We start from the raw sequence: 24285 nt of genomic DNA, 5'->3' as shown, positions 1-24285 counted from the left end.
CTACGGCTCCCAAAACTTCACCCCCTACGGATACTGTACGGACCGATGAGAGGTCTCCTACGTACGGCTTACGTACGTCGTATCACCGTACAGTACCTCACCGTACTACTGTACGATGGGAACGCTGCGGTATTGTTGCACTCAGATGTGAGAAGAAGGGCACGTTTTTCGCATTAGCCAAGAGCACCACAAGCATGTAAGCTCGGTTGTTCAAGATGTCGGATCATCACTTGTATCTTTGAAGCCTCTTGCACTGCAGTGTATCAAGCTATAAAGATCCAAAGGCACTTGATCTTGAGACTATCCACCATACGCAAGGCCTCGAGCTGTCCGTGGGATACCTAGAGTACCTTTGGGTTTGCTTGTCAGTACAAGACTTTTTTTGATAAGATCTAGCTGTGTGAAGGCCATTACCGATGATGGGTTCTTACCTCATGCGCTAACCTCCTCTACGGCACTGAGGACATCTGCACTGACTTTAATTTCAAGGCCTCATTACTCTGGTACTCCAGTAATACAACACCCGCTACGATGGATACTCCACTTACCTGGCATATATTCCTTCCCAAAACGATCTTTCTCCTAATCTCATCACATCTTCCCTCCAAACCGCGATCATCAAGTTCTCAAGCAAATACACGAAACCGATCGCTCAAAACAAACTCTGCGACATCAGAAAAGCTACTTCGATGTCTACTTCACTCAAACGCACTTCCGAAGAAGCGGGAGCAGAACCCACAAGTATGCGTTCGAACAAAAAGCCATGTCTCTCGCTCGAAATACCACAAAAAGAGATGTCCAAAGAGGAAGACAAAACACCCAAGACGCGAACAGCCGCCGCAGAACGATGTGAACCTCAACTCAAACGGCCCTTCCCGAAGAGAAGGCAGATCAAGGACTGAAACAAAATGAAGCTCATGAGACACGACACCACAAACGATCCTACGCCGCTATCAAGACTACCCATCATAAGACCACACATCGCACGATCTGCCCGCGTCGATAAACTACTAGAAAGCCTCTCAGTCTCAGATCCCACCAAAAACGCAGACGGCACCAAAAGAATCCGACTAGCGACACAAACTAGGCGCGACGAGAGGCAGAATGAGATGTTGAAGCAAAACAAAAGCATCACAGAGAGCGACTTCGCCGTCAGACTAGCATGGTCTTGCTTCTCGTCCAACGAGAAAAATCGAGTGGGTCGGGAGCGCATGGGGATGATGATATCAGGCCTTGAGTGGGACGACCTTGCGAATGAGAAGAAAGGCGTACCGAACAACTTGCCCGAGTGGAGGAAGACGAATACAGGCCGGTTTGCCAAGGCAGATTTGCCGTGTGAATGAGAGGTTGTCTGGGGGATGAGTAGTCGAGACACAGAGGTGGACTTTGGATCTGATTGTTAGCGACGTTTATTGGACAGGGCGCTGAGGTTTTGGATATTTTAATAGGGCGTGTGGGTAGCGAGCGTAGAAACTGATGTGCCTATCTGAGGTACCTCGCTATGAAATTTTTCAATGTGATATGCCTAGCTAGCGATTAATTGCATCTTTTTGACAAAAGCTGGTCCCTTCGCGTAATCTGCTGAGCATGCGACGTACTTTGGGACGCGGCGAGGAACTCCAAACTTTGCTGCCAATGATGTGTTACATAGGACGCTTGGGGATGCGAAATTTGGTAGGGCAGATGATAAACTAGACGTAAAATCGGATGGCCCAAATGTGGTACCGTTATACACATGCTCCACTTTTACGCGTTCGACCGGAGATACTAAAGAGAAAGAGCTCAGAGTAAGGTTCGACAGAATAGTTTTGAGGAACACGTCACGCTAGATCTTACGTGTTTGACAACACGGTCTAAATCAAGTGAGGCTATCAGGTGTGAGTATTGGTGATGCAAAAGGGCATTTGAGTGTAGAGTTGTATGATGGGAGCGATGAGCCGACAAGCCTATGGATGCTAGCTTTGAGAGAGTGGGTATGGGCAAAGGAGAGTTGGGCTGGGGAGTAGTTGTGTTGTCGCAATGGGTCGATACTATAGTTCTGATGATGTGCTATAGGCTACGTGATCCGCGCTACGGGTTGTCAGGAAAATTACTGCGAGGACGTTCAGGGCGTGCTTTGACGAAATAAGTTGCTATTCATCAATGCTCATGTTTGAGCTGCCACTCTCCTAGTAGTCATAGAACCCTTTTCCGCTCTTCTTTCCCAACCACCCTGCATCCACCATCTTCTTCAGCAGCACCGCAGGTCTGTACTTGGAGTCACCCGTATCATGATACAAAACCTGCATGATGGCCAGACACGTGTCGATACCGATGAAATCCGCCAATTGAAGCGGGCCCATAGGTACGTTCGTGCCGTTCTTCATAATACTGTCAATATCCTCCTTGGCACCTACGCCTGTCTCTAAGCAGATGACGGCCTCGTTGATGTACGGCATGAGAATGCGGTTCGCGAGGAAACCCGGGCTATCGGCGGACTTGGAAGCGATCTTGCCCATCCTCTCGCAGAAGGCGATTGCGGTATCGACGGTATCTTGTGAGGTCTGAAGGCCAGTGATGATCTCTACGCCTTTTTGAACGGGGACCGGGTTCATAAAGTGTGTGCTGATGACACGCGATGAGGCCGAGAGATCGGTTGGGTCGGTGGTTGTACTCGCTGCGATCTTGGTAATCGAGATGGAAGAGGTGTTGGTGGCTAGGATAGCGTGTGATGGGCAGATTTGTGCGAGTTGCGAGAAGATCTTGTGTTTGAGGTCTGGGATCTCCGGTACGGCCTCGATTACGAAGTCGACGTCTGAGAGGTCATCCATTGAGGTGCTAGACGTTAATCGCTCTCTTGCTGCGACGGCGTCATCTTTGGAGATCCTGCCCTTTCCGACGTCTTTTTCGAGAAGCTTGTCCGCGAACTTTAGGCCCTTGTCGATTGATGCTTGGGAATTGTCAATTAACCGGACTGGTACAGAGGCTTTCTGTGCTGCTACGAGAGCTATTCCAAGGCCCTGAAAACGTCAGCTCACAAGGCTCGCCTGTATGATCGGGTCGGCCGTTGCACACCATTTGACCTGCTCCAATGACACCCAGCTTCTTGACCTCAGCAGCAGCCCCCACAGAGGGAGTCGAGCTGAAGGCACGGCATTGCTGCCTCACTGCGCATCGGGCGACCTGTCTTGAGGCTACGGAAAACATGGTGAGTATATGCTCGGAAGATTGCAAGCAAATTGTGAGGGTTGCACACACAACATGTGATGGGGAACTTCTTTCCCCAGGCCGATGAGAGCCGCCGCGGGCTAGCCGAGGCATGACGTTGACTGGCGGCGGGAAGGAGCGAGGATCAGCCTGGGCTTGGCGGATTTGAGCGGTTTGTCCCGCATGTGGCACTTTACGCGTCGACGCGTCTTTTGGATTATCGCGACACCGGCGGGCAGTCCGAGCATCAACCACAACAATGCCTCAGACGACGCTGGACGATTGGGCGCAGGACACTGTGAACCCAGAAGTTCGCGCTCACGTCTCCAGTCTAATTTCTGCTGTATGTATCCTGCTTTGCCAATGCAATCGTCACTGACATGCGCACAGCTCGGTGGTATTGGTGATGATGGCACGTATGCACTCGGACACGACGCCCTGCTGTGTCTCAAGGACCTGCGGAAATGGCTAAAGTTTGCCGACGGGCAATACAATCGACGCGATGTTGCACGATGCATGGCCGAAGCAAACCTCGTAAAGGGCGACTTACTAGAGATACTTGCCAAGATATCACCGACTGTAACAGAAAGCGCGTGGAAACACAAGATTGCAGTTGCGACATGTATGAAGGCAGGGCTGACGTACTTGGGCTGTACTGACCGCTACAGTGGAACTGCTTGTGCCTTTGACATGGCCCAACGAAATCGACCCAACCGAAGCGACCGTAAACCACCATCGACATGGCCCCTACATCGGGCTCGCCCAGATTGGATACAAGCGCGCTATCCTGCAATTCGACCGAGACAGAGTCCTTCAGACTGCCGTCAAGACTGCGCTTCCTTCAATGGCAGTGCCCCTCCGCGAACGAACACCACGAGATGAAGGCATCATCCGGATCGCGCTATATTTCATACGCAATATTGCCATGCTTGCACCACCCAACGATGCACATATGGACACTGACGAAGCCGAAGTCTCTCGATCTGCAACGATTGATACTTTCCAAGAACAGGATCTATTTCAGGTCATTCTGAGTATCGCCTCCAGCATCGGAGAGGACTTTGTCACACAAGATGTTGTCATACTCGAGATCTTGTTCTTCCTACTAAAGGGTATCGATGCTGAGAAACTCTTCATGGAAGACAAGAAGCTCAATGCCAAAAATACAGATGAGCTCAAGGACTTGATGCAAAAAGAGAAGGCTATGCTCGCAGGCTATGCTCGGCATGCACCAACCCGGCACAACCGATTCGGAACAATGATATGGATGAAGCGAGATGACGAAAAGGTCACGACTATATCTGGGCAGGATGTGCTAGGAAAGGCGCAGGCTAGCATGGACAAGATGGATGCTACGAAGAAGTGGAACAAACCTCGACAAGGAAGGCGCAAGCAGGATGTTAGCGAAGAGAGAGAGGAGTTCGACCTGCCGGTGTCGCTGACGTCTTCTGCACGGAAACATATCAAAGCCTTTGTTGAAGAGTTTCTCGACTCGTCTTTCAACCCTCTATTCCTGCATTTACGGAAAGCTATCGAGCGCGAAACTGAACGTGTGGAGACACGGCATTCTAGACAGTACTTCTATCTCGTATCGTGGTTCCTGAGAGCAGAGTGCGCGCGGCGGCGGACTATGAAGGAGAGGGCCGCAGACCCCAAGAGCCCAGAAGTTCTGTCTGCTGAGGATGAGAGCTACGGGCTAGTAGCCGAAGTCATGAACCAGGAGACGTTTATTCTACTCAACCGCTTCATGCAAAAGAGTCAAGACGAGAAGGCATGGCGAGATCTGAACGCCGGACTGAAGTGCTTTACCCAGATCTTGCTCACCGTGCACGAAATGTCCGAGTCGGCACTTGAAGAGGACCAAGAGATTGCTGAGAACATACAGAACCGTATCTTCTACGAAGAGTCAACACATGATAGAATAGTCATGATTCTAAGGTCATACAAGGATCAAGGCTTTGGCTATCTCGATGCGGTTACTGAGCTTTCTCATGTCTTTTTGCGGATGCTTGAGCGCTATGCAAAGCAGAACGTGGACATGCAGATCCGCTCGAAGCGACGAGCTCGAAAGATCAAGAAAAAGAAAGCTGAAAAGCAGGGCGGAGATGGAGAGGAAGAGGGTAACGCTTCCGAGACTGAAGACCTTCAGCAGGCACAGAAGACGGTTTCGGAACGCAAGTTCGATTTCACGAGATTTGCTGCAAAGTTTGTCAACCAAGCCAGTGTCAACACTTTCGTGGCATTTGCCAAGTATTTCAGCGATCTGGATACCGAACAGCTGAAGCGCGCGCATCGCTTCTTCCACCGTGTCGCTTTCAAGATGGAGCTTGGTGTTTTACTGTGCCGGGTGGACATCCTGCAGCTATTCAATAAGATGATGAAAGGTCCAGGCGGCCTGGACCCTGAGTCTCCTGCATACAGGGAGTGGGACGACTTTATCAAACACTTCTTTAGGCAAGTCGTAAAGAGAGTACAGGAGAGACCAGAGCTGGTAGTAGAGATGCTGTTCAGCAAGATCCCTGCAACCATCTTCTTCCTCGAACACGGCTTTGATAAGGAGGTAAACACCCGAGCGCCACGAGCGCCAGCAGAGCTGGAAGTCAAACCTGGTATGGAGCTACCCGATCAGGTTGGTGTCGCTGTTGGTGTTCTTGTAAACCAGTCAAAGTCGGACCACCTCCGCTGGGTACGAGACGTACTCACATCAGCAGCTGAAGAGCGCAAGGCATGGGAGGAGGCAGCTGAAGCACAAAAGGCTTTAGTGACGGACGCGGAAGAGCGTCCAGAGGGCGAGGCAGTCCCCGAACCAGATGCCGAAACGTCGAAGCCACCGTCAATCTGTAAGTCCCACTCTGCTGCTACAAAGAAGTCTACTAATAAAATCTAGTCATCAAGCACGACACCGAAGAGCGCCGTATAGCGATGTTCAAAGACAACAAGCTACGACTACTTATGAATTTAGTCGGCTTCGAGAGACTAGGAGAACATCATGACCCAGACGCTGCATGGATTATTCCTTCATCACTCACATCAATACAACTACAAGAAGCCATCGATCTCATTCGGAAGTTCGAGTTCGACCCGCCGACATACGAAGACGGTAAAGCACCAGAAGATCTGCTCCGCAGCAAAGCCGCAGCAGCTCGTCGGCCTACCCGCCGGGCCGAGTTCGACGATGACTCCGACGGCATAGATCGCGACCTAGAAGAAGAGGATCACGGCGAATACGCCAAAGGCGGACCGACTACACGTGACGCAGACACTGATGTTCCTCGCAAAACACTGAAGCGACGGCGCCGACAGAAGACTCCCGTCGAGCTCGATGAAGAAGAACAAGACCGCCGAGCCGAAGCACGTCGCAAGAAGGAAATTGAGAAACAAGCTAAAACGTTGAGTACGATGTATGTCCATGACTCCGACGATGAGGACTGGGACGCTGAGAAGGATGCCGCGTTCTTTGCAAGAGAGCAGGCGATCCGTGAAGAGAATCTGAAGGTGTTCAAAAAGTCTCTGGTGTTGGGGACTGTGGAGCCGGCTGTTAGTGTGGGGAAGAAGAGGAAGGCTGATGCGACGGTTAAGAAAAGTAAGAGGAGCAAGAAGAAAGCGCTGTTTGAAGATAGTGATGATGATATGGAGGATGCAGAGAGTAGTCAAGCTGCATCTGTGACTGAGGATAATGAAGACGAGAACGAAGACGGAGAGGAAACGACAGATACACCGCTTTCGAGTCAGAATGCCAATGCTATGACGGCAGAGAGCGATACGGATACGCCTAGGAAACCAGCAAGTAGTTCAGCTAAGGCTGTGGACACTACAATGGCAGATGTAGATACGGATGACGATGAGGACGATGCACCCGTGGCGCGAAGAGCAGCACCACGAAATACAAGGGCAGGGTTTGTCATTGACAGTGACTCGGAGTAAGATACTACGTGGGGAAAAGGGGTTCACGGTATGATCTGGGATTCTAGGGCCGCATAGCGTGGTTGTTCCGTATTTGCTTTCTCTGTAGGCTTTGAATACCCATCATCTCTGTTGTTGACAATTCCATCTCGTCCCATACTATCACGACTTCCCAGGTTCCTGCTGTAGGCAAGAAGCAGATGGCTTCTATCGGCAGGAACATCCAGATCCCTGCCTTAAGTGCCAATTTACGAAGTCCGTGTATGTCTTGTAGGCAGTTCATACAAGGACATTACATATCTGTGCTTATCCATCATCGTCATTGTCCCCAGGAAACCCCACAACAGCCCTCCTTAGCCTAACCTCGCTGACTGCCCCATCAACCTCCCACGTGGCCTTGCACTCATACCGTCCCTCGAATCTAAGCCAGATGTCTCTTAGAAAGAACCTTGCCAGCACCCTGCTTTGATATAGCACAAACTTTTCGTCTGTCGGGTTAATGGTATTGTTTTCTTCTTCATTGTCTTTCTTTGGACCCTGCGTCCACTGCGGAGGTGAAGTTGGACCAGCTAAGAGTACCTTCCGAGGCGAGGACTCCAACGGCACGGTGGATTGTTGCGACTGGCATGATGACGGTGGCGGGAAGAATGGCGAAGGGACGGGGAAGGAAAAGGACGCGTTGTTTGGTATGAAGGTATCCCAAGCTGGTACTCCGTTTACAATGGGACTTGAGCCCGCGACGGGCGACGCAAAGGTTTCGTACCAGAGGCCTGTGGCGCTGAACGATGCTCTGACGTACAAGGTCCATGATAACGAGAAGCCTAGGTTACGGTAGGAACCAGCCTGATTGTCTCATTAGTCAGCTCAGTACTTACCGTGATGATGGAAGAGATGTTATTTGTAGGACTGGGAAAGGGAAATGGTCAACAGAGAAAAACTCACAATAACACTGTTCCCCATCCTCCTAATTACAAGAATATTCCCTGCAGTACTCCTGTCTACTTCCCTCCGATACACAAATTCGTCAACCCGTGGATCAAGAAATGCTTCTAAACAGTCTCTGTTCGTGTGACTGAGTATCGTAGCGACTGCGCTACAAAGACGCGGGTAAGCAGCTCCAACTAATGGATCCTGAGTATTGAAATACCGTTCCAGATCGATGACATGTGGAGCGCGGGCAAAACTCCCAGCTTGGTCATGGCGAAAGTATCGGGATCCAGACAGAAAAGTGGAGGCCACGACAGTATCATGGAGGTCTCCGGCAGGGTCTGAGTAGTACGTGTTGTCCAATTCCTCTAACTCGTCTCGCAGCTCTTCTTCATCGCACAGACGGGACTCTGCGGCGAGTCTGGCAGGGGAGAAAGGCAGGAGAGATGTGATGGTGCTGCTGAAGCGGGACAGTGTGCTAACATTTGTTGTCTTCTGCGGACTACATCGTCGCGGGTCTCTAAAGGAGGCTTTGTAAGTGGACGAGATGTGAATCGCGTCTATGTCTTCCCATTCCTTGTCGTCAGGTTCCCAGAGGGGCTTTTCCTTGAAGGGAGAGAGGTCGCGGGGACTGGTTAGCATGGTGATCTCACTCTATTGATCAGCGATTGTGGTTTGGGGTGTGAGAGATTGTATGGCAAGATGGAGGTCAGAAGAGAAAGGCGAGTTGAGGGAAAGCGTTGAGCTGCTAGGGTCACTGTCTGAGTCTTCTTGCGCAAACAATGGTGCGATCTCGGAGCCGTGCGTTGTTTGCGCTCCTCCAAAGTTGACTTCGGATGACGGCGACGGTGACAGTGTGGGTCGGGTTGAAAGTTGGTCCACCCAGCTGATTGTCCTATTCCGTCTAGTTGAAAGCTGTAACGATGGCATGATTGATGTGCTGTTGTCAGTGGGCATCAGTGCACCTCCATCAGCGATCGCGGAGGGTAATCCAGAGTGAAAAATAGGTGCCGAACCCGAAAGCACCTTTGAAGAACCTCCTGCCATGAACAATGGGGAGCTTGAAGACGATAGTGACCGCCTATGCTTTGGCGTGTGGGTGGTTTTATTCCCACTATCAGCTCTATCTTTGCTCTTACCCCGTGGTTTCTAACTCCAAAAGGAACTGAACAAGCCTCCACTACGACTGTTGCTCCATGAACGCGATGGCGTTGTCCCCAGAGTTGACTTGGAATAACCAGAGATGTCTGTGCCGAAGATAGACTTTGGTGACCGTGGAGGCGTTACTGGTGGAGTTGCTATGTGTACGGTGGTACCATCAGCATTTTAGCTATGGTTGGAGACATTTTTTGATATAATAATCTGTAAGTAGATGTCCGTAGGGCTAACATATATTTCACCAAACTCGTCCAGTGGTATCGTGTGTCATTTGATAAGGTTGTTAGCTGGTTCGGGAGCAAAGCATAGCGTGGTAGTCGGCGGAACGAACGTCTCGAGCATCTCCAAAACCCTAAACCGATTGAAGGCTCACGAGGCGTGTCTAGAAGCAGATCAGTCCATATCCAATAACGTCAACACCCATGTTTTGTCCTGCCAGCAGCTTCCATATGTCACATCCACATCCACTACTCAATGGGAGTTGGTAGATTTTCGATTCATTCAGGGAGAGAACCCAGACTTCTTGATATATCGTCGTAATCGTATCTCCCCCAGATCAACTCATCCCCATCCTCCGCTTCCGCAGCGCTAGCAAGAAACACTACGCCATCATATTGTCCATCCTCGTGAAGTCCGTATAGATGCCCATAGCTTTCGCAAAGAACTCCGGTAACCGAATGTAGAAAATGCCGCTTTCCCTTTTTCCCCGAGAGTTGTTTGCGGGCTTATCGCAGACGCCTGGCCTCACGCTCGGATTCGAGGAGGCAGAGAATGTCGTTCTCACGGACTATGGTACATTTATTAGTATTTTGGAGGGGTGCGCGGGGTAGGCAGAGAGTGCGTACCTGGGCCCTTGACGTTGCGGATGATGGAACGGGTCTGGTCGTTCATGAACTCGACACGGCACTGGGTGACACCACCACGGGAGCCTGTAATATATCCGTCAGCCTGCCATTCTCTCAAGTCACATTGCATCCTCCACGGTTCCTTGACTGCGCCCTTCCTCTTTCTCTTCTTCTTGTGGGGGGATTCGGAAATTCCGCGTACCGGTTCGGCCAAGGACACGGGTGACCTTGACGAGGTTGACGGGGGCCTTAGCAGAGTCCATTTTGTGCGATTGTGAATTTCGACGGGAGTCGGTTCGTTCGGTGTACGGAAGAGCTGGGTTGGGCGTTCGGGGATGGAGTCAAGCTGGCGATGGGTGAGCGTGAGGGCCGTCGGTGGGCAAATTTCCAATGTGCGCTAGCTAGGCGAGCAGGGGTCCGATACGCTAGTGCATGGCCCACTCACATCAGCGGCAATGTCAACACCAACACCAACATCACACCCTCATTTCGTGGTTCTCGGTATTCACGTATTCTGCGGTAGTTTCTAAGAGCTAGGGGCGATGCGCTCGACGCCTGGTAACTTGCACAAAGGCCATCGAAGCACCTAGAGGCCATTGCAATCATCCCGCCCACCAACCTTGGAGAGCACAACTCAACGACGAGCGCCAGAGCTAGGACTACAGTTTGAGCTTAAGGCACCCATTCTCCTTCATAATAGGAAACACAGTTTCATCTGCCAAGGAGGCTTCGTTATCCCAAGAAGCAATAGTTTCTGATGACAGTTTTCATTCCATTTATCTACTAAACATTATGAACAGACCACAGGCTACAAAGCGCCCAACCATGACAGCCATCACCACGGCAATTTGAGGAGGGCTAACCATGAGGACCGAGTGCATCCCTCCGACTACGAAATCGACCGTGTGTAGCGTCATAAAGACCATGAAAACGCTTCTTCTGTGCCTCGTCCCACAACTCGAAGTTGCCGCGAAGTACTTCAAGAGTCATGTCTAGACTCTCGCCGCGCATCCATACTTCCATACCAGACCATGAGTAGCACGTAGCGCCGATTCTGCAGCTTCAGTAGTTGTGCGTACCCGAATCGGCGGTCATGAAAATGGATAACGGATATCAAAATAATCTTTGTCGTAGCAGATCTCTCCTGGCGTCGTGATGGATATGGACACGGCAGTACAATTCGTTTTGTAACCGTCTCGGTTTTGATTCCTCAACATTAACAGGTGCTTGAAGGGATTACTTCCCCTCACATATTCGCATATGCCGCTGCATTGCTCCTCGGATATCTTCTGAACATCTTTTGAGACAATCTTGCCGACACAGGAAGAGAAGTGAACGCAGCAGTAGCAGTCACGGTCACTGTCTCCGTCTCCGTCAGAAACGCAGTCGCTGTTGTAGTCCGCGTAACGACACTGATATCAATAGCAGTACCAACGATGGACAGCATAAAAGGCTCGGGGCCCGCAACTTGGCGATGTGCCTCGTTTTCTCCGAGGCAGTATCCGAAGCCGGTTTGGCATCCCGCATAGCAGTATTCGGGTCTGTTACCACAGTATCCGTACTGGCTGCAGCAGACGCCGTGTTGAGAGCCGGTGCAAGTGTAACCCTCGATAGGTCCGCCTGTTCGACTTTCGTTAGTGAGATGTTGAAGAGGGAAGGGAAAGGGAGTTTAGCAGAAGACCTACATTCACCATTGGGCGAGATCTTGAGCTCTTTATAGGGAACAGCTGGAGGCGGCGGAGGAGGTTGGGTAAAGGGATCTGGAATGGCTTGGTGGACTGGTACGGAAGCACTTGAATCCTTTCCGAAGAAGGTCCTCTCGCCAGCTTTCTCGATGCCTGAAGTTATTCGTCAGTGTTTGTTCAGTATACTTCTTCCAATCTGTCATCAACTTACATGTCTCAAGGAAGAGATCAGCACCAGCCTTGCACACCCAACTTGGCTCACCAGGATATCCACCTTCCCTTTCATAAGCGTCGGTACATCCGGTGCTGTTACAACTCCCTGTCGGACATTCGCCTTGCGGCACTTCTGGAGTATGTAGGTACGCGTCAGGAACGTAAAGCTTGATGCCACCTTCAATAAGCGCTGCAAACATCGTCAGTCCACAGCCAACCATCAAGATTGATGAGAAGACAACTTACGGCAATACATCGCATTCTCAGGTCCAGCTTTCAAATCGCAATCCACAGCACTGAGATCATACCACATGAAACCCTTGCTCGGCTCCAAATGGTACTCAACTTGGATAATACCCGCCGGTGCCACCGCATAGTGATCCAGGTCCCGTATCTTGAGGCTCAATCCCCCACCTAGCGCCTCTGTATTCCGCATCTCGTGAACTACCGAGCCACCGCCGCCGGGAACCATTTGTCGGTAAGCGTTGCTACCGTCAATACCAGAGTCTCGGGGGCCGACTTGCCAGAAGAAGAGGGGGTAGGGGCAGTGGTTTATGAACTTTACGATGTTGTGGCCGGACACGACGGGGACGAAGAAAACCGGAACAAGACAGAGGAGAGAGATGAGGAAGGGCATGATGGGCTTCATGGTGGGTGGTTAGTAGTTGGTGGGTGGCGACCTACGGCTGAGAGAGCTTGTGATGGGCTGGGTTAGGGAGTGAGGGAAGTACTCCCAGTGAGCTTCAGTGTAGGCTGGAGGAAAGCCTGACGGAAACGTGAACAAAACCATGGAAGGCAGTAGATGCGATTTTATAGGAAGAACGATACACCACTTTCGCTGGGTCGTTCTCCGCTTGCGCTTTCTTGATATTTGTCAGGAATGATACTGCTTTACTGGAAGCAGCCTTGTCCACCTTCTCGAAATGGTGAAGAAACATCTATGGAGGTTAGACTGAGGGGTGGCATCGTGTGCAAAGCCCCAATAATGACTATCACAGCATCATGTTGGGTACTTGGCAAGGTATGCTCGTAATGCAGCACAGACGTATGCTCTTGTGGGGAAAGACCCTCTACCTTCTTCAGCGTAACATACATGGAGATTTGAAAGCGTTGATTACAACATGAACTCAAGATGGACGAGCAAGAATGGCTATCAAACGACAATGTTGGGAAGACTAAGATAAATCGCTGGTTTGGAATTATGTATTCGTAATGCAATGTCAACAGGGTCTACACCAGGGTCCTCTAACCAGACTCTAAGAGTTGAATCGCCGGTCTTGTGCTGTGTGCTCATAAGACCAGAATACTGACACCTGAACCGTGACTTACAATCATTTTCACTTCAATATATCGACGTATTTTCCAAACCAACGCCATTTCAATTTTTTCGATATATGCCTATCTATCGGGTATCATGTGTTGTTGCCAAAGCAATTTGAGTGAGGCTGCGAGAGAGAGAGAGAGAGAGAGAGAGAGAGAGAGAGAGAGAGAGAGAGAAACGTACTAGCAATGCCACCGTATTAAGAAACCCCCAAGCCTTACCCATACCATAGAATTACGGACCCTGTTCATAAACACCATGCAATGCGCTGTCCTTGTAAATGCAAAACCAATTTTCTGAAGAGACCTCAAAATCCCAACGCGACCCTCAAGGCTCGCAAGACAACTATGCTTGCGGAATCCTGGAGCGATCGCCACCCTTTGCGATCCATTCCTCCTTGATGAGCTTGTCCTGTTCCAAGTGCATGAGCTTGTATGCAGTGCGGATCGTTCCGTCGCTGACTTCGACTGCGAGACCAATCTCTTTCGGAGACTTGGGCTGGCCCATGAGATGGGAGACGAGGTAGAGACAGGCACCAGCGATGGACAGCGGCGAACGTCCAGCTGCGACTCCGTAATGGGCGACCTGGTCCGCGCATTCCTCTGCAACCATCTGTACCTGTGTTCCAAGGGCAAGTTTGGCGCAGGCACGGGGCATGAGACTCGCAGCGCTGGTGGCTGTGGTGCCGCCCTTCTGGTTGAGAAGGTTGACGGTGTCGATGACGGCACCGTTGCCTGCGACGGAGGGCCCGCTGTTCTGCGACTTTTGTATGAAGGCCTCGAGAACCTTGAATGTACGGCCGACTTCCTTCTTGCTGACGTTGGTCATCTTGAAGATCTCGCGGAAACTGCGCTGCTGGTCGTGCTTCCTACACGCGATGAAGATGCAGCCGGCAATAATAGCGTCTTGCGATTTGCCTTTGAACAATTTGGCGTCGTCGGTCATCTTGAACAGCATCTTGGCTGTCTCGGCGGTCGGGCGACTGATGTTTTGTGAGTCGCAGAGCGCCGAGATCTGTCCGTATGCGGCCTGCAACGCTTTGTTGACTTTATCATGGTTGCTCTTGTTGTGCGCGCGGCTCAGGTCGCGGACTCTCATACCACCGTCGCCAAAACCGATCTCCGTCTGGAGTTGAGAGCCATGAAGCAGCGGGTTCGCGGCGTCTCCGATACGCGAGGGATCGTCGTTTCCTTGATCTAGATGCAAGGCGCAACATTAGCATATGTCTCACTTGCATTTCCTACAAGCAGGCAAGTACTTGCCGTCGTTGGAGAAAGTGCGCCACTCAGAGCGCGTGTCTATAGTCCTCTCTGCAAGTACGCGACCGCAGGAACCGCAAATGGTGTCGCCGGCGCTGAACTCTTCAACTAGATTCGGAGGATTCTCCTTGCAGTCCGGGCAGATCATGGCAACGTTCAGGTCCTCCTGCCACTCGTCTTCTTTCACGGGCGCGGGCGCGGCTTCATAGACCTCGCCAGGCGACAGCAGGCGACCATCGGGAGCGTACGACATTGTTGCAGCAGTCTGGGGATCAGCTACGGATTTGTATTGGGTTCTAGCTATTGCGCGCGGTCGACCGACGACACTTGCAGACTGCTTCTGGGGCGGAGCAGGTTGAGTGAGTGTGGTGGTATGAGACAGGCTGCAGGACGGAGGAAAGACGTGACGGAGGGAAGGTTATAGTTGGAACTGCAGGCGGCCATTTGCTACTTGGCGCGCGCTAAACTGTTTGCGGTCGCGGCTCAAGCTGCGGCGGTCCACGGTTTTTCCCCAACATCGACCTTCACTGTAGCTCCCATTGCCAGCTTCCCCACGTCACCACACCTACACAATGATCGCGCAATCCATCAGGGCCTCGGTACGGTTTTGTTGCTGCTGGAATCTGGACACGTACTGACCCGCCACAGCGCCAGGCGCTTGTCCGAGTTGCCCGCCAGCAGCCTGCCTTTGTCGCTCGCCGCACTTTCATCACTCCCTCGGCCGTCCGATCAGGTGATTCATCCCAAGCGCTCACATACGGGACCGTACTGACCCAATTGGTACTCCAGCCGACCTAGTGCAGGACCTGTACCTCCGCGAGCTCAAGAACTACAAGGTTCCCGAAGTCAAGGCCGGCGACGCTGAGGGCCACGTCCAGAAGTTCACTGTCCCCAAGGCCCCCGCTTCCCCCGAGGAGACCGACATCGCGAACGAGCTCAAGGCATACGAAACACAGGCAGTCGACGTTGAGGGCGCCCAGGGCGAGGACGACGCTGTGCTGCCCCAGGAGGACTGGTTCGAGGAGGAGGACGAGAGCATTACCACCCCTGGAGCCACTCACTAGAGCGCTGCTGGGTGAGGGAAGCCATGTATTAAAATACTAGCGACTGTGCCAATACCATTGGGCGATGAACCCAACTGAACCTCAGCCATGTCCGGGAATATGTAAATCACGTGACGTGATATATGATCAACGTGGGGGTGCAGAGCATCCAAAACTGTGACTATTGATTGGTTCCGTGGGATGTTGAGCAGTTCAAGTCGTGACTATCGATGCTGGGTCCAGACGGACGAGTGCGTTGATCTAAAACAGCTGTTCTTTGGTGCCTCAGGACAAAGGTGCCCAAACTAAACTACTCATGGACGGGCATTCTTTTTGACTCGATATAGGCCGCGATCTACAAGTACATGAGACGTGGAAGTCATACAACTAGCCTGCTCAGGGTCTAACATCCGTGCTTTGTCGTGATGGACTGGGAACTAACACGGGTCCGCAGTTGTTGGAATATGTACTTTTTGTGCATGCGCATCACGTTTTGAGAAGCAAGCATCCCACCTTGGCAGTTGATCTGGCGTATGTTCAGGAGAGGAGGTAAAACACGTGAAGCATGTGCGGGGTGCCATGATCGTGATGAGGTTCTGGCAGGAGCTGGCTTACTTTTACGTGCCAGCCTGTAACGCTGTAAAAAGTGACTATTCTGTCGCATCTAGTCCCACCCAACTTCACACCTTCACTCATACGACGTGTCGCGTTTCTGACCGACTGATGCACATTGTTCCGAGAAGCGTCCATCGTACGCGGCTGGCAGTGGTGATCGCTACACATGCACATGCGAGTGCATCATCGACTGCAGCGACCGTGGCCCCTCAGATAAGCCGGTCTGCACAGTTGTCTGTCTGGCATGTCCCGCCCCGATAATGCTCTCATGTTCGGAACCTCGGACAAAGCACAGGATGCGCGTGGGGCTCAAGAGGCATCGCGGTTGGACTCTGCCGCAGTAGCTGCAAGCACGGTCGCCTATCTGCAACTACGGCTTTGCATACCGATGTCCTAGTGCGATGCGGACGATGGACTTTTTTTTGGTTGAGAGGTTTACCCTGAAGCACTAGCACCTGTCCACCAGTCGTTGGAATAGTCGACCAGCATTGCTCACCTCGTGCTTGTTCTAGTCATGATGGAAAGACGTCGGGACTGAAACGAGGCGGTAAGCGGCGGGGGTTTTTGCAATATACCCAGGTCATGGCCAGGAGATTGCAGCCATGAGAGATTGCAGTGTTCGCAGTTCACGTCAGGGAAAAACAAGTTCGTTCGCCGGGGGGCCCACTGCGCAGTAGACGCAGCCTGTCCCGACCATGTCTACGCGATGCATAGCTGGCACACCACCGGATCGCCACAGGACTTTGTCTGTGTGACGAAAGGCGTCATGCTGGCCGTGGATGGCGGGCTCCCTAAAACTCGTACCCAGCGTCAAAAGGTAAAGAAACGGCGCGGCGGGGGTCAGTAGACGAAAGGCAAATGATACCAAGAATACGCCCGTTTTTAATATAGAATTATCGCTCCGACGCGATCTGCACAGGCGAAAGCTGCGCATATGACCCCTGCTAGTCCCAGTTCGTCCGCCTGCGAAGCGTCAAAGTAATAGCTCTAACCTGCCCCCAGCGGCGTCAGCGAGTGCTGAATCTCAAACCTGAAGCCTTGCCAGTCGCTACTACCTCTTGTCCAACTACACCATTCGCTTTCGCACAAACTTCTCAGTCCCCGCACTCCAAGAGCGGCTTCTGTTCGCTCCCGGTACCACAGCCTCGTTTGTGACGTCTTCGCGTCCTTGACGCAACCCTACTGGACATTCGCCCGTTCACTGCCACTGCCTGCACAACGGCCCGCCTGACAGCACAACGCCGCACCCGTCCCAATTCAGCGCCATGAGCTCATAAACCTCGAAGTGTGTTGACCAAAAATAACAGCCGGCCCTTTACTGCGACTCTATCCCCCTGTTACCTCCAACTCCCGTCGCCATGCCCATCGCCGTTGCTCCGGCTCCGCGCGGCCACTACTCCCTCGCGAATGCCATTCGGGGCAGGAGTAGAGCCGCGTCAGAGGTCGGCCCGCAGCCTCCCCAGGAAACTCAGCGCGCCCAGCTACCCAAGGCCGCCTCGTACACGTACTTCCCCCAGGTCAAGGACATCAATACTGATGTGCCGGTGGTAGAACTCAGAGGCTCCGAAGACGATGTCGAAACTGGCAAGAGCGAAGAGCGAACCTCTGAGAGCAATTCAGGTGGATCGAGCCCCTCCTCAGAAGAGGCTCCGGACATAGCTGGTGTGGAAATGCCGCAACTCAGGCCCAACAATCTCTCGCGTCGTTCCTCGCGATTTCTCCCCTTCTCCAGCCGGAGCAGAGAACCGTCAGCTGAACGCAAGACGGATAAAAAGGCTGAACGCGGCCGGACCGATGCTGTGAAGAAGCAACAATCAGAGTCCCCGGCTGGCTCCCCGTCGCGCTCTCTCACCAACCTGCGGAGGAAGTCGTGGGTCATAAAAGAGCAGTCGGGGGATTCTTCGTCGCCTGTGAAAGAAAAGAAACTCAAGAAGAAGAGTGCCGCCGACAAGGAGCAGCCCGCTACTACTACTACTACCACTGCTGAGCCAAACAAGCGCAAGACACCAACGACTACAACCACAACCAGCATTCCAGAGGAGTCTGAAGCGAGAGACGTCGTGAAAGAAGACATTCCACCGCCAGCGCCTCTCAACAAGAAGAACAAGCGCCTTAGCGGTCTCTTTGCCAATTCGAGCAGTGCCTCCAACTTGCCTTCTGTACCCAAGTCCTTCTCGACAGAAAAGCTTCCACACTACCCGCAAAACCACAATCCAGTCAGCCCGACCCACGTTGTTCCGCCGCTACCACGCAACGTATCCGCGGAAAAGCTCAAGGGTGTCAAGACGGAGCCTCGCAAGAAAGATGAGCTATGGACCGCGTTCAGGACCCTCGACGCAGATCTGCGCAAGCATGACTCCCTATTCTCGATAGCGAAGTAATAGCTAACAGATGACAGATTCCAATCCAAGTCCAGTTCGCTGAAAGCAAACGTCGTCCGGACCACCCTCCTGCCTTTTCTCCGCCAATATACCGCACACCCTTCAAACCACAAGCTCCGGCCAGAAGACCTCGATCGACGCGTCAACATCCTCAACGGATGGTGGACCGGCCTCTTGGAACTTGTTGCAGGGCGGAACAATCAGTCGATATCTGGCACAGATCGTCCAGTCATTTTGGAAGGAATCGCGGCCATCATGGAGAGACCCGAATGGAGACTTTACCCGTCTCCTTTCTGTGCTCTTGCAGACCGCGAAGAGACGTTGACCACGTCTACAACCGGCTCTGCTTCGTCTAGCCAATCCGACTTCCTCGCCGAATCCGTTTACCACAACGTTCGAAATATATTTACGCAGAACCTGCAATCTCAGATGTCTTTCGTTGTAGAGAAAATGTCGTTACGGAACGCTGCAGCTAGCCTGGTCACCTTTTGTGGAAAGACGTGCGCATATGCTTTTTGCTTCTGCCCAGGCGTCGCCGATGTGTTGGTGCGCCTGTGGAGTCCCTCACTCGACATGATGAAGCGGGTCATAGAGGAGTCTGGTGTCTCTAAGCTAGACCGACTGGATGATGTCTCGGATCGAGTTGTGGCTGCTTTCCCTCCCATGCTTCATTCCTTGAAGTTGCTCTCGCTCAACCGACTCTTACGCCAGTTGCACAAGCCTGTGTTGCCCCCACTCGCCATGGCGAATCTTGACTGGTATGGGCTTTGGACCAAGCGCTGGTCTGGCGCTGAAAGTGATCTTTTCTATGTATTTGTCAAGCATTTCCATATTCTAGTCAGCGAATTCCTGCCTGTTGAGCCCAGTCAAGCGGAGCGCATCTGCGTGCCAGGACTCATCATGGTACATGCCCAGATATTGGTCAACCTTGATGCGACAATCAACAGGAATACCGCGCCGCAACAGCCAGTGGAGGATCCATCGAGGGCAGCAGACATCACGTTCGATGATGTTCTAGAACCCGACGCTTCTGCCTCAAACATCGCCCTCCCACCCGCGAATGCTACCCGAATGATGCAGGAGAATCGACTTATCATGCTAATACGGGATTTCCTTTCCGAGCGGAACTCGCATCTTCATATTGCCAGGCGTATGTTTGCCGACAGTTTTGCCCGTCTCCTCCAGGCGCAGGCGCGTAAAATTTCCATCTACGACAACAGTGCCTGTTACACTCTTTGTGACTTTCTCGAAGAGGCTCTCATTATCATGGTCCGCTACGAACAGCACGATAGCGATCAACACGCGGTAATGGATTGGCCATTCTGGCTTACCGTCTTCAAGGCAATGGCCGCCAGTCATAACACAGCTACAGAAATCAAACTGTACGCATTCCTCTACAGCAGCTGGTGCACGCTGTGTATGGACGAGCGAAGAAAGAGTGGATTGTGCCTTGACTTCCTTCTGGAACCCGCTTTCTTTGAAAGCCGGTTCAACCACTGGTGCCCTATGGTACGGTCTTACTTTATGCGACTGATCTGCTGGCGGGTTGCGCGTTACGATGGAAATGAGACCGATGTTGAAGTGTACGTATTCTTGACGCTTGACAAGGATAGCGAATACTAACAATGATATAGTGCCATAAAACGAGCTTTGAGTGACCGTCTCCGGTCTATCTGGTCTCACTACCTCTGGCTTCAAGAAGAAGCTGAGCGTAAGCAGATCATCTACCCGTCGACCCAGGCATGCAATCCTGCACCAGGCCGACGTTTCCTAATCATACGTAATGATAATCCTGTTGTGGCCAATAACGGCCCGTTCCTTTCGTTTGACGGCGTCGTACAAAACCCTAATCAACGAAAGCCAACTCCGACCAGCACCACTATCCCGGAAGCTGAGATCCGACCAGCCTCCGCCGTGTCTGCCGATTCAAGCGACTTTCCTGACGAGGAGTCCGGCAAGGGCAAGTGGAACATTTTGCGAAGTCTCATGGGAGGCAGCTCGAAGCAGACCGTGAAGGCGAAGAGCCCTGCACCATCCATTAAAGAAAAGGAGAATTCGAGCAAGACATCATCCCCTGCCAAGTCCACGACCGAAGCACTTGCCAACACCGCATTGGCATCCGTTCCCGCCCCCGTATCCATTCCCACACAACCACCACCCTCTACCCACCGCACCTACAACTTCCGCTTCTCCCTCGAATGGGTCGACAAGCGCTTTGGTACCTACCACAACATGCGTCTTCAACCCCCCAAACTGCCTGCTCCCGCCCAATCCCTTCTTCAACAAAAGGGGATCAATACAGAGCCTGTGCTGGCTACGCCTCCAATTGGTGCGGCGGTTACGTCAAGTACGTATGCTGGAAGAGCACTGGCGGAATGGACGTTTGTTAGTCACGAATGCCAGAACTTCTTCGATAGGAGAAAGAATGAAGGCGTGCCGACCAACAGGCAGGTCGAGACGCCTACGCTTAATGTTGAGGCTTTCAGGAGGCCGGGTTAGGGTGTATGAGGAGAAGAGGGCTGAGGAGGAGTAAGGCAGGCGAAGCAACAACATTCACTTCAGGAACGAGTATATACTTTCGGCTGGCTCGATACCGACACACAAACACACACGCACACACAGACTTTGACGATTTGCATACGGACTGCTCGAAAGCGGAGCATCCCCTGGCGGCGTTTCTTTTCACATCAATTCGAGGCACATCGAGCACCATTCTCTCTCTCTTGTTTACCCCGTCATCTGGCATGCATGGCAGTGCGCTTCTTGCATTGCCTTACTTTTCTTATTCATTACTTCCTCTCTCTTTGGGTTGTTTGTAAACTTGGCGTGGGCGTATGTGTAAGAGCGAGCAATGGATATATTATACACTTTTTGAGGGCCGCGGAAGCTGGCTGGCTGGTTGGATATTAGATATATGAATTGTATTGTCTTTTTCTTCCTTCATCTTTTCGTCTGTGTCATACGTGTCTACGCGGAAAGAAAAATGAAGTTGCGCACGAACGACATGTTGCTTGTAGATGGGTATCGTACATCCAGTGCGCCTGATTCTACCCTGGGGAAAGTAACTCCGGTGACTCCCTGGCCTTATACCCTATATTCCCTTCCCATGTGTGGTTCACTTGTATATGACAGCCAGAACGATAGCGACGAGTATTCCAGCAACGGTAGCGACGAGTGTGATAACAGCGATGGCGATTGTTATCAATGTGAAGTTCGTCACGATGTAGGCATGTAATGTCTGGTCGTCAGGCCTAGGCGGAAAGGCTATGGCTCTCAAGGGCGTCGTTTGGCTGTCGTTGTTGCTAGGAGATATGGAGTTGAATGATGGTACGTGATGGGTGGGTAGTTCAGTGTCAGTATTGATCGATTGAGTAGGTGTAGAGTTGCTAAGTTGTCCGGCTGCAGTGGAAGTGGGGGAAGACATAGCAATGCGATGCGGTGCTTGGTCCGACTAGAACGGGTTAGCGTGGTGCTGCTGCAGCTACTTGAAAAGTACGTACAACAACTGAGATGAAGTGTAGTCAAACAATGGATTAGCGAAAGCCCTGAGGTATGATGGACAATGTGGTCTATCTGGAGACGGGGCAGGAAAACAAGAGATATATGCCATCCTCGAATTCAAGTGTGCATTCTGTCTGTTGAGGCGCAGCAGGTAAGTCCGGGGAAGTCAAGCCAGGTCAAGCTAAATCATAGCGTTTTCGCTGACCATCTTGGTGCGGCATTGGTGGAAGAGCATGCATGTATTATTCTACTATCCCCAAAAGGTTATCTAGGTAGCGATACCAAAGGGGGAATTGCTCTGGGATTGGTCCATGGCTGTGGCTACTACAGGGCGGCTGCTACCGTAGCGAATGAAAGAAGCGCAGGCACGTCCGACCACCATAATTCTTGGCACCCATATTCGTTGCCACCTCAAGACAGTCTGCGTCATCCGATCACATCTACTCAAGATCCGAGAGTTAGGGTCACCTCAGCGGCAGAAAGTAATCCTTTTGCTCCTGCAGTCCATCTTTGTTTAGTAGCTCATGTCTGTTGACTTGCTAGCACCCGTTATGGCCGAAGATCGGCGCTTCTGATTCGTCGCACCTAGCAATTCATCGCTGCCGTAATCCTTTTGTTACTTTTCGTAGCATGACTTACATAGACACAGTATCTAATCATTGATCATGGAACCCTTTATCGCCCTCAAGATAGGCAGTCCATCGATGTTCTCTTGCATCTCATCGATACTCCTCACATGATGCCCAATGAATCCTGCCATAACCGCGCGATTTAGCAACCGTGATCCTCAGCGCGATCACATTTGACTGTTGATTGTAATGAAGAGTGCCACTCTGTGTGTCCGCTGTCAAAGTCTGTGTGCAGCCTCTTTGGCCATTTTTTCAACAAAGCTTTCACTGAAGGTCTTTCTAGTCTATCTTGACGACAAACTCGTCAATTGCATTCCACGAGTGCTTTAAATATACCTTTTACACCTGTATAGTATCTGCTGAACAAACAATTGCGCAAAGAACCTATGATATTGCCTATCAACTCGAACTGCCTCCTCTATGTAGCCCACTTCACAGCAACATCCAATAGCAGTGCCAACGACTCGACAGGGGCATATTCTACGACATAACTGAACCATGTCTTCTTCTCATCAGGTACGACTGCCAAGTTATGGGTACTCGACAGTGTTGTTTGGATGTTAGGAGGATGATAGTTAAATGCAGGAGATCGAGTGTGGGCGGTTGGTGGGAGGACAGGCGTGGGTAATGTAGCGTTGACGTTAGCCTGTTGAGGAAGTGGATCGCCAAACAGCTCAGCTAATTCAATGCCCTCATCAACTCGGTCGGTTGTAGTGGTAGTGGTGGTAGTAGAGAACATGTTGATGCGATGCTTGATTTGACTACAAAGTGTTAGTGTGGTGCTATCGCGGCCCTAATTGGAGGCCAAACCCCATACGGTCGTGCTCGTCGATGCTAGTGAACTGCCCCAACCTCACACAGTATACCTAACAACGACACTCAACGAAAACTTAAAAGAGCTACCTTTTTGTCAAACTCCTCACCTTGTCTTTCTCAGAGTCTCTGCCTGGCACTCAGGTATTTAATCCTTTGAGGTGTGCCCTTATGTCAATGCGATTGGGCATATGGAGGCGCTAGCCTCCCCCGAGTTGCACGCCTGCATGAACACAGCCCAGCTGTTGCGATAAATGCTGATTGTCGGTCACCAGAACGTAGACCAGCTACAACGTCAGAAAACATTAGTTGGCAGAGAACTATTTCGAAAACCTTTAATTGCTGGAGACTTGCGCTTCCACTTTGTCGCGGCTAGCACCTTACCGATGGTCTCTTACGTCATGGTCCGCAAATCCATACAACAACTGCGCGAATCCGCAGCTGACATCAACAACAACAACAACAGCTGTGCGTGACTGGGATGGCGAAGGTGCTGAATTTAGTGATGCAAAACTATCCTGCCTCCTTGGCGGATGTTGTTCGTTGCGCCTGGACAAACCCTAACCTTTGATCGCAAACCCATCTCAGCACTGATTGCTCTGGTGGTTATCGGTTGTGAGAGTAGAGATGTTGTCTTCGTGCTTGCCGGGGCCTAAGGTTCTTGTGAATTGTTCGAAGTTGTGGAACATAACTTTTTCTGGTATATCCCGAGACCTCTGCTTTCAAATCACCCTTTCAAATTTTCCCTACCTCAACGCACAACCCTCTCTTCGTTGGAAGGGATTACCACTTTCAAATCCAACGAC

At 51.6% G+C, this 24285-nt stretch overlaps 11 protein-coding genes across 11 annotated transcripts; 4 read left to right on the top strand and 7 right to left on the bottom strand.

Moving 5' to 3' along the window:
- Positions 1-908: 908 nt before the first annotated feature.
- On the top strand, positions 909-1343 carry AA0111_g12304 (hypothetical protein; the record flags this gene model as incomplete). The annotated part of the gene is made up of 1 exon (XM_028646268.1): positions 909-1343. One exon carries the CDS (start codon positions 909-911, stop codon positions 1341-1343), a length of 435 nt encoding a protein of 144 aa, XP_028500102.1.
- An 825-nt stretch (positions 1344-2168) lies between these two features.
- AA0111_g12303 (hypothetical protein) lies at positions 2169-3186 on the bottom strand (the record flags this gene model as incomplete). The annotated part of the gene is made up of 2 exons (XM_028646267.1): positions 2169-2999; positions 3055-3186. 2 exons carry the CDS (start codon positions 3184-3186, stop codon positions 2169-2171), a joined length of 963 nt encoding a protein of 320 aa, XP_028500116.1.
- Positions 3187-3445: 259 nt separating this feature from the next.
- Positions 3446-7110, top strand: AA0111_g12302 (Topoisomerase 1-associated factor 1; the record flags this gene model as incomplete). The annotated part of the gene is made up of 4 exons (XM_028646266.1): positions 3446-3529; positions 3577-3808; positions 3855-6026; positions 6074-7110. The coding sequence occupies 4 exons, from the start codon at positions 3446-3448 to the stop codon at positions 7108-7110; spliced, it is 3525 nt and encodes a 1174-aa protein (XP_028500117.1).
- A 285-nt stretch (positions 7111-7395) lies between these two features.
- On the bottom strand, positions 7396-8658 carry AA0111_g12301 (hypothetical protein; the record flags this gene model as incomplete). Its single annotated transcript, XM_028646265.1, has 2 exons — positions 7396-7932; positions 8032-8658. 2 exons carry the CDS (start codon positions 8656-8658, stop codon positions 7396-7398), a joined length of 1164 nt encoding a protein of 387 aa, XP_028500118.1.
- A 12-nt stretch (positions 8659-8670) lies between these two features.
- Positions 8671-8946, bottom strand: AA0111_g12300 (hypothetical protein; the record flags this gene model as incomplete). Its single annotated transcript, XM_028646264.1, has 1 exon — positions 8671-8946. The coding sequence occupies one exon, from the start codon at positions 8944-8946 to the stop codon at positions 8671-8673; it is 276 nt and encodes a 91-aa protein (XP_028500103.1).
- Positions 8947-9899: 953 nt separating this feature from the next.
- Positions 9900-10282, bottom strand: AA0111_g12299 (hypothetical protein; the record flags this gene model as incomplete). Its single annotated transcript, XM_028646261.1, has 3 exons — positions 9900-9961; positions 10020-10103; positions 10222-10282. 3 exons carry the CDS (start codon positions 10280-10282, stop codon positions 9900-9902), a joined length of 207 nt encoding a protein of 68 aa, XP_028500099.1.
- A 983-nt stretch (positions 10283-11265) lies between these two features.
- On the bottom strand, positions 11266-12566 carry AA0111_g12298 (hypothetical protein; the record flags this gene model as incomplete). Its single annotated transcript, XM_028646260.1, has 4 exons — positions 11266-11639; positions 11705-11857; positions 11916-12107; positions 12164-12566. 4 exons carry the CDS (start codon positions 12564-12566, stop codon positions 11266-11268), a joined length of 1122 nt encoding a protein of 373 aa, XP_028500100.1.
- A 1017-nt stretch (positions 12567-13583) lies between these two features.
- On the bottom strand, positions 13584-14750 carry AA0111_g12297 (hypothetical protein; the record flags this gene model as incomplete). Its single annotated transcript, XM_028646259.1, has 2 exons — positions 13584-14434; positions 14501-14750. The coding sequence occupies 2 exons, from the start codon at positions 14748-14750 to the stop codon at positions 13584-13586; spliced, it is 1101 nt and encodes a 366-aa protein (XP_028500120.1).
- Positions 14751-15069: 319 nt separating this feature from the next.
- Positions 15070-15561, top strand: AA0111_g12296 (hypothetical protein; the record flags this gene model as incomplete). Its single annotated transcript, XM_028646258.1, has 3 exons — positions 15070-15096; positions 15146-15230; positions 15287-15561. 3 exons carry the CDS (start codon positions 15070-15072, stop codon positions 15559-15561), a joined length of 387 nt encoding a protein of 128 aa, XP_028500121.1.
- A 1952-nt stretch (positions 15562-17513) lies between these two features.
- Positions 17514-21035, top strand: AA0111_g12295 (hypothetical protein; the record flags this gene model as incomplete). Its single annotated transcript, XM_028646257.1, has 3 exons — positions 17514-18505; positions 18554-20119; positions 20171-21035. 3 exons carry the CDS (start codon positions 17514-17516, stop codon positions 21033-21035), a joined length of 3423 nt encoding a protein of 1140 aa, XP_028500119.1.
- A 2049-nt stretch (positions 21036-23084) lies between these two features.
- Positions 23085-23405, bottom strand: AA0111_g12294 (hypothetical protein; the record flags this gene model as incomplete). The annotated part of the gene is made up of 1 exon (XM_028646256.1): positions 23085-23405. The coding sequence occupies one exon, from the start codon at positions 23403-23405 to the stop codon at positions 23085-23087; it is 321 nt and encodes a 106-aa protein (XP_028500098.1).
- Between the last annotated feature and the right edge of the window lie 880 nt (positions 23406-24285).

This window comes from Alternaria arborescens (genome assembly GCF_004154835.1).
Source record: "Alternaria arborescens strain FERA 675 chromosome Unknown contig_73, whole genome shotgun sequence".
In the NCBI taxonomy this organism is placed as follows: domain Eukaryota; kingdom Fungi; phylum Ascomycota; class Dothideomycetes; order Pleosporales; family Pleosporaceae; genus Alternaria; species Alternaria arborescens.
This window is presented reverse-complemented; position numbering and strand designations above follow the sequence as displayed.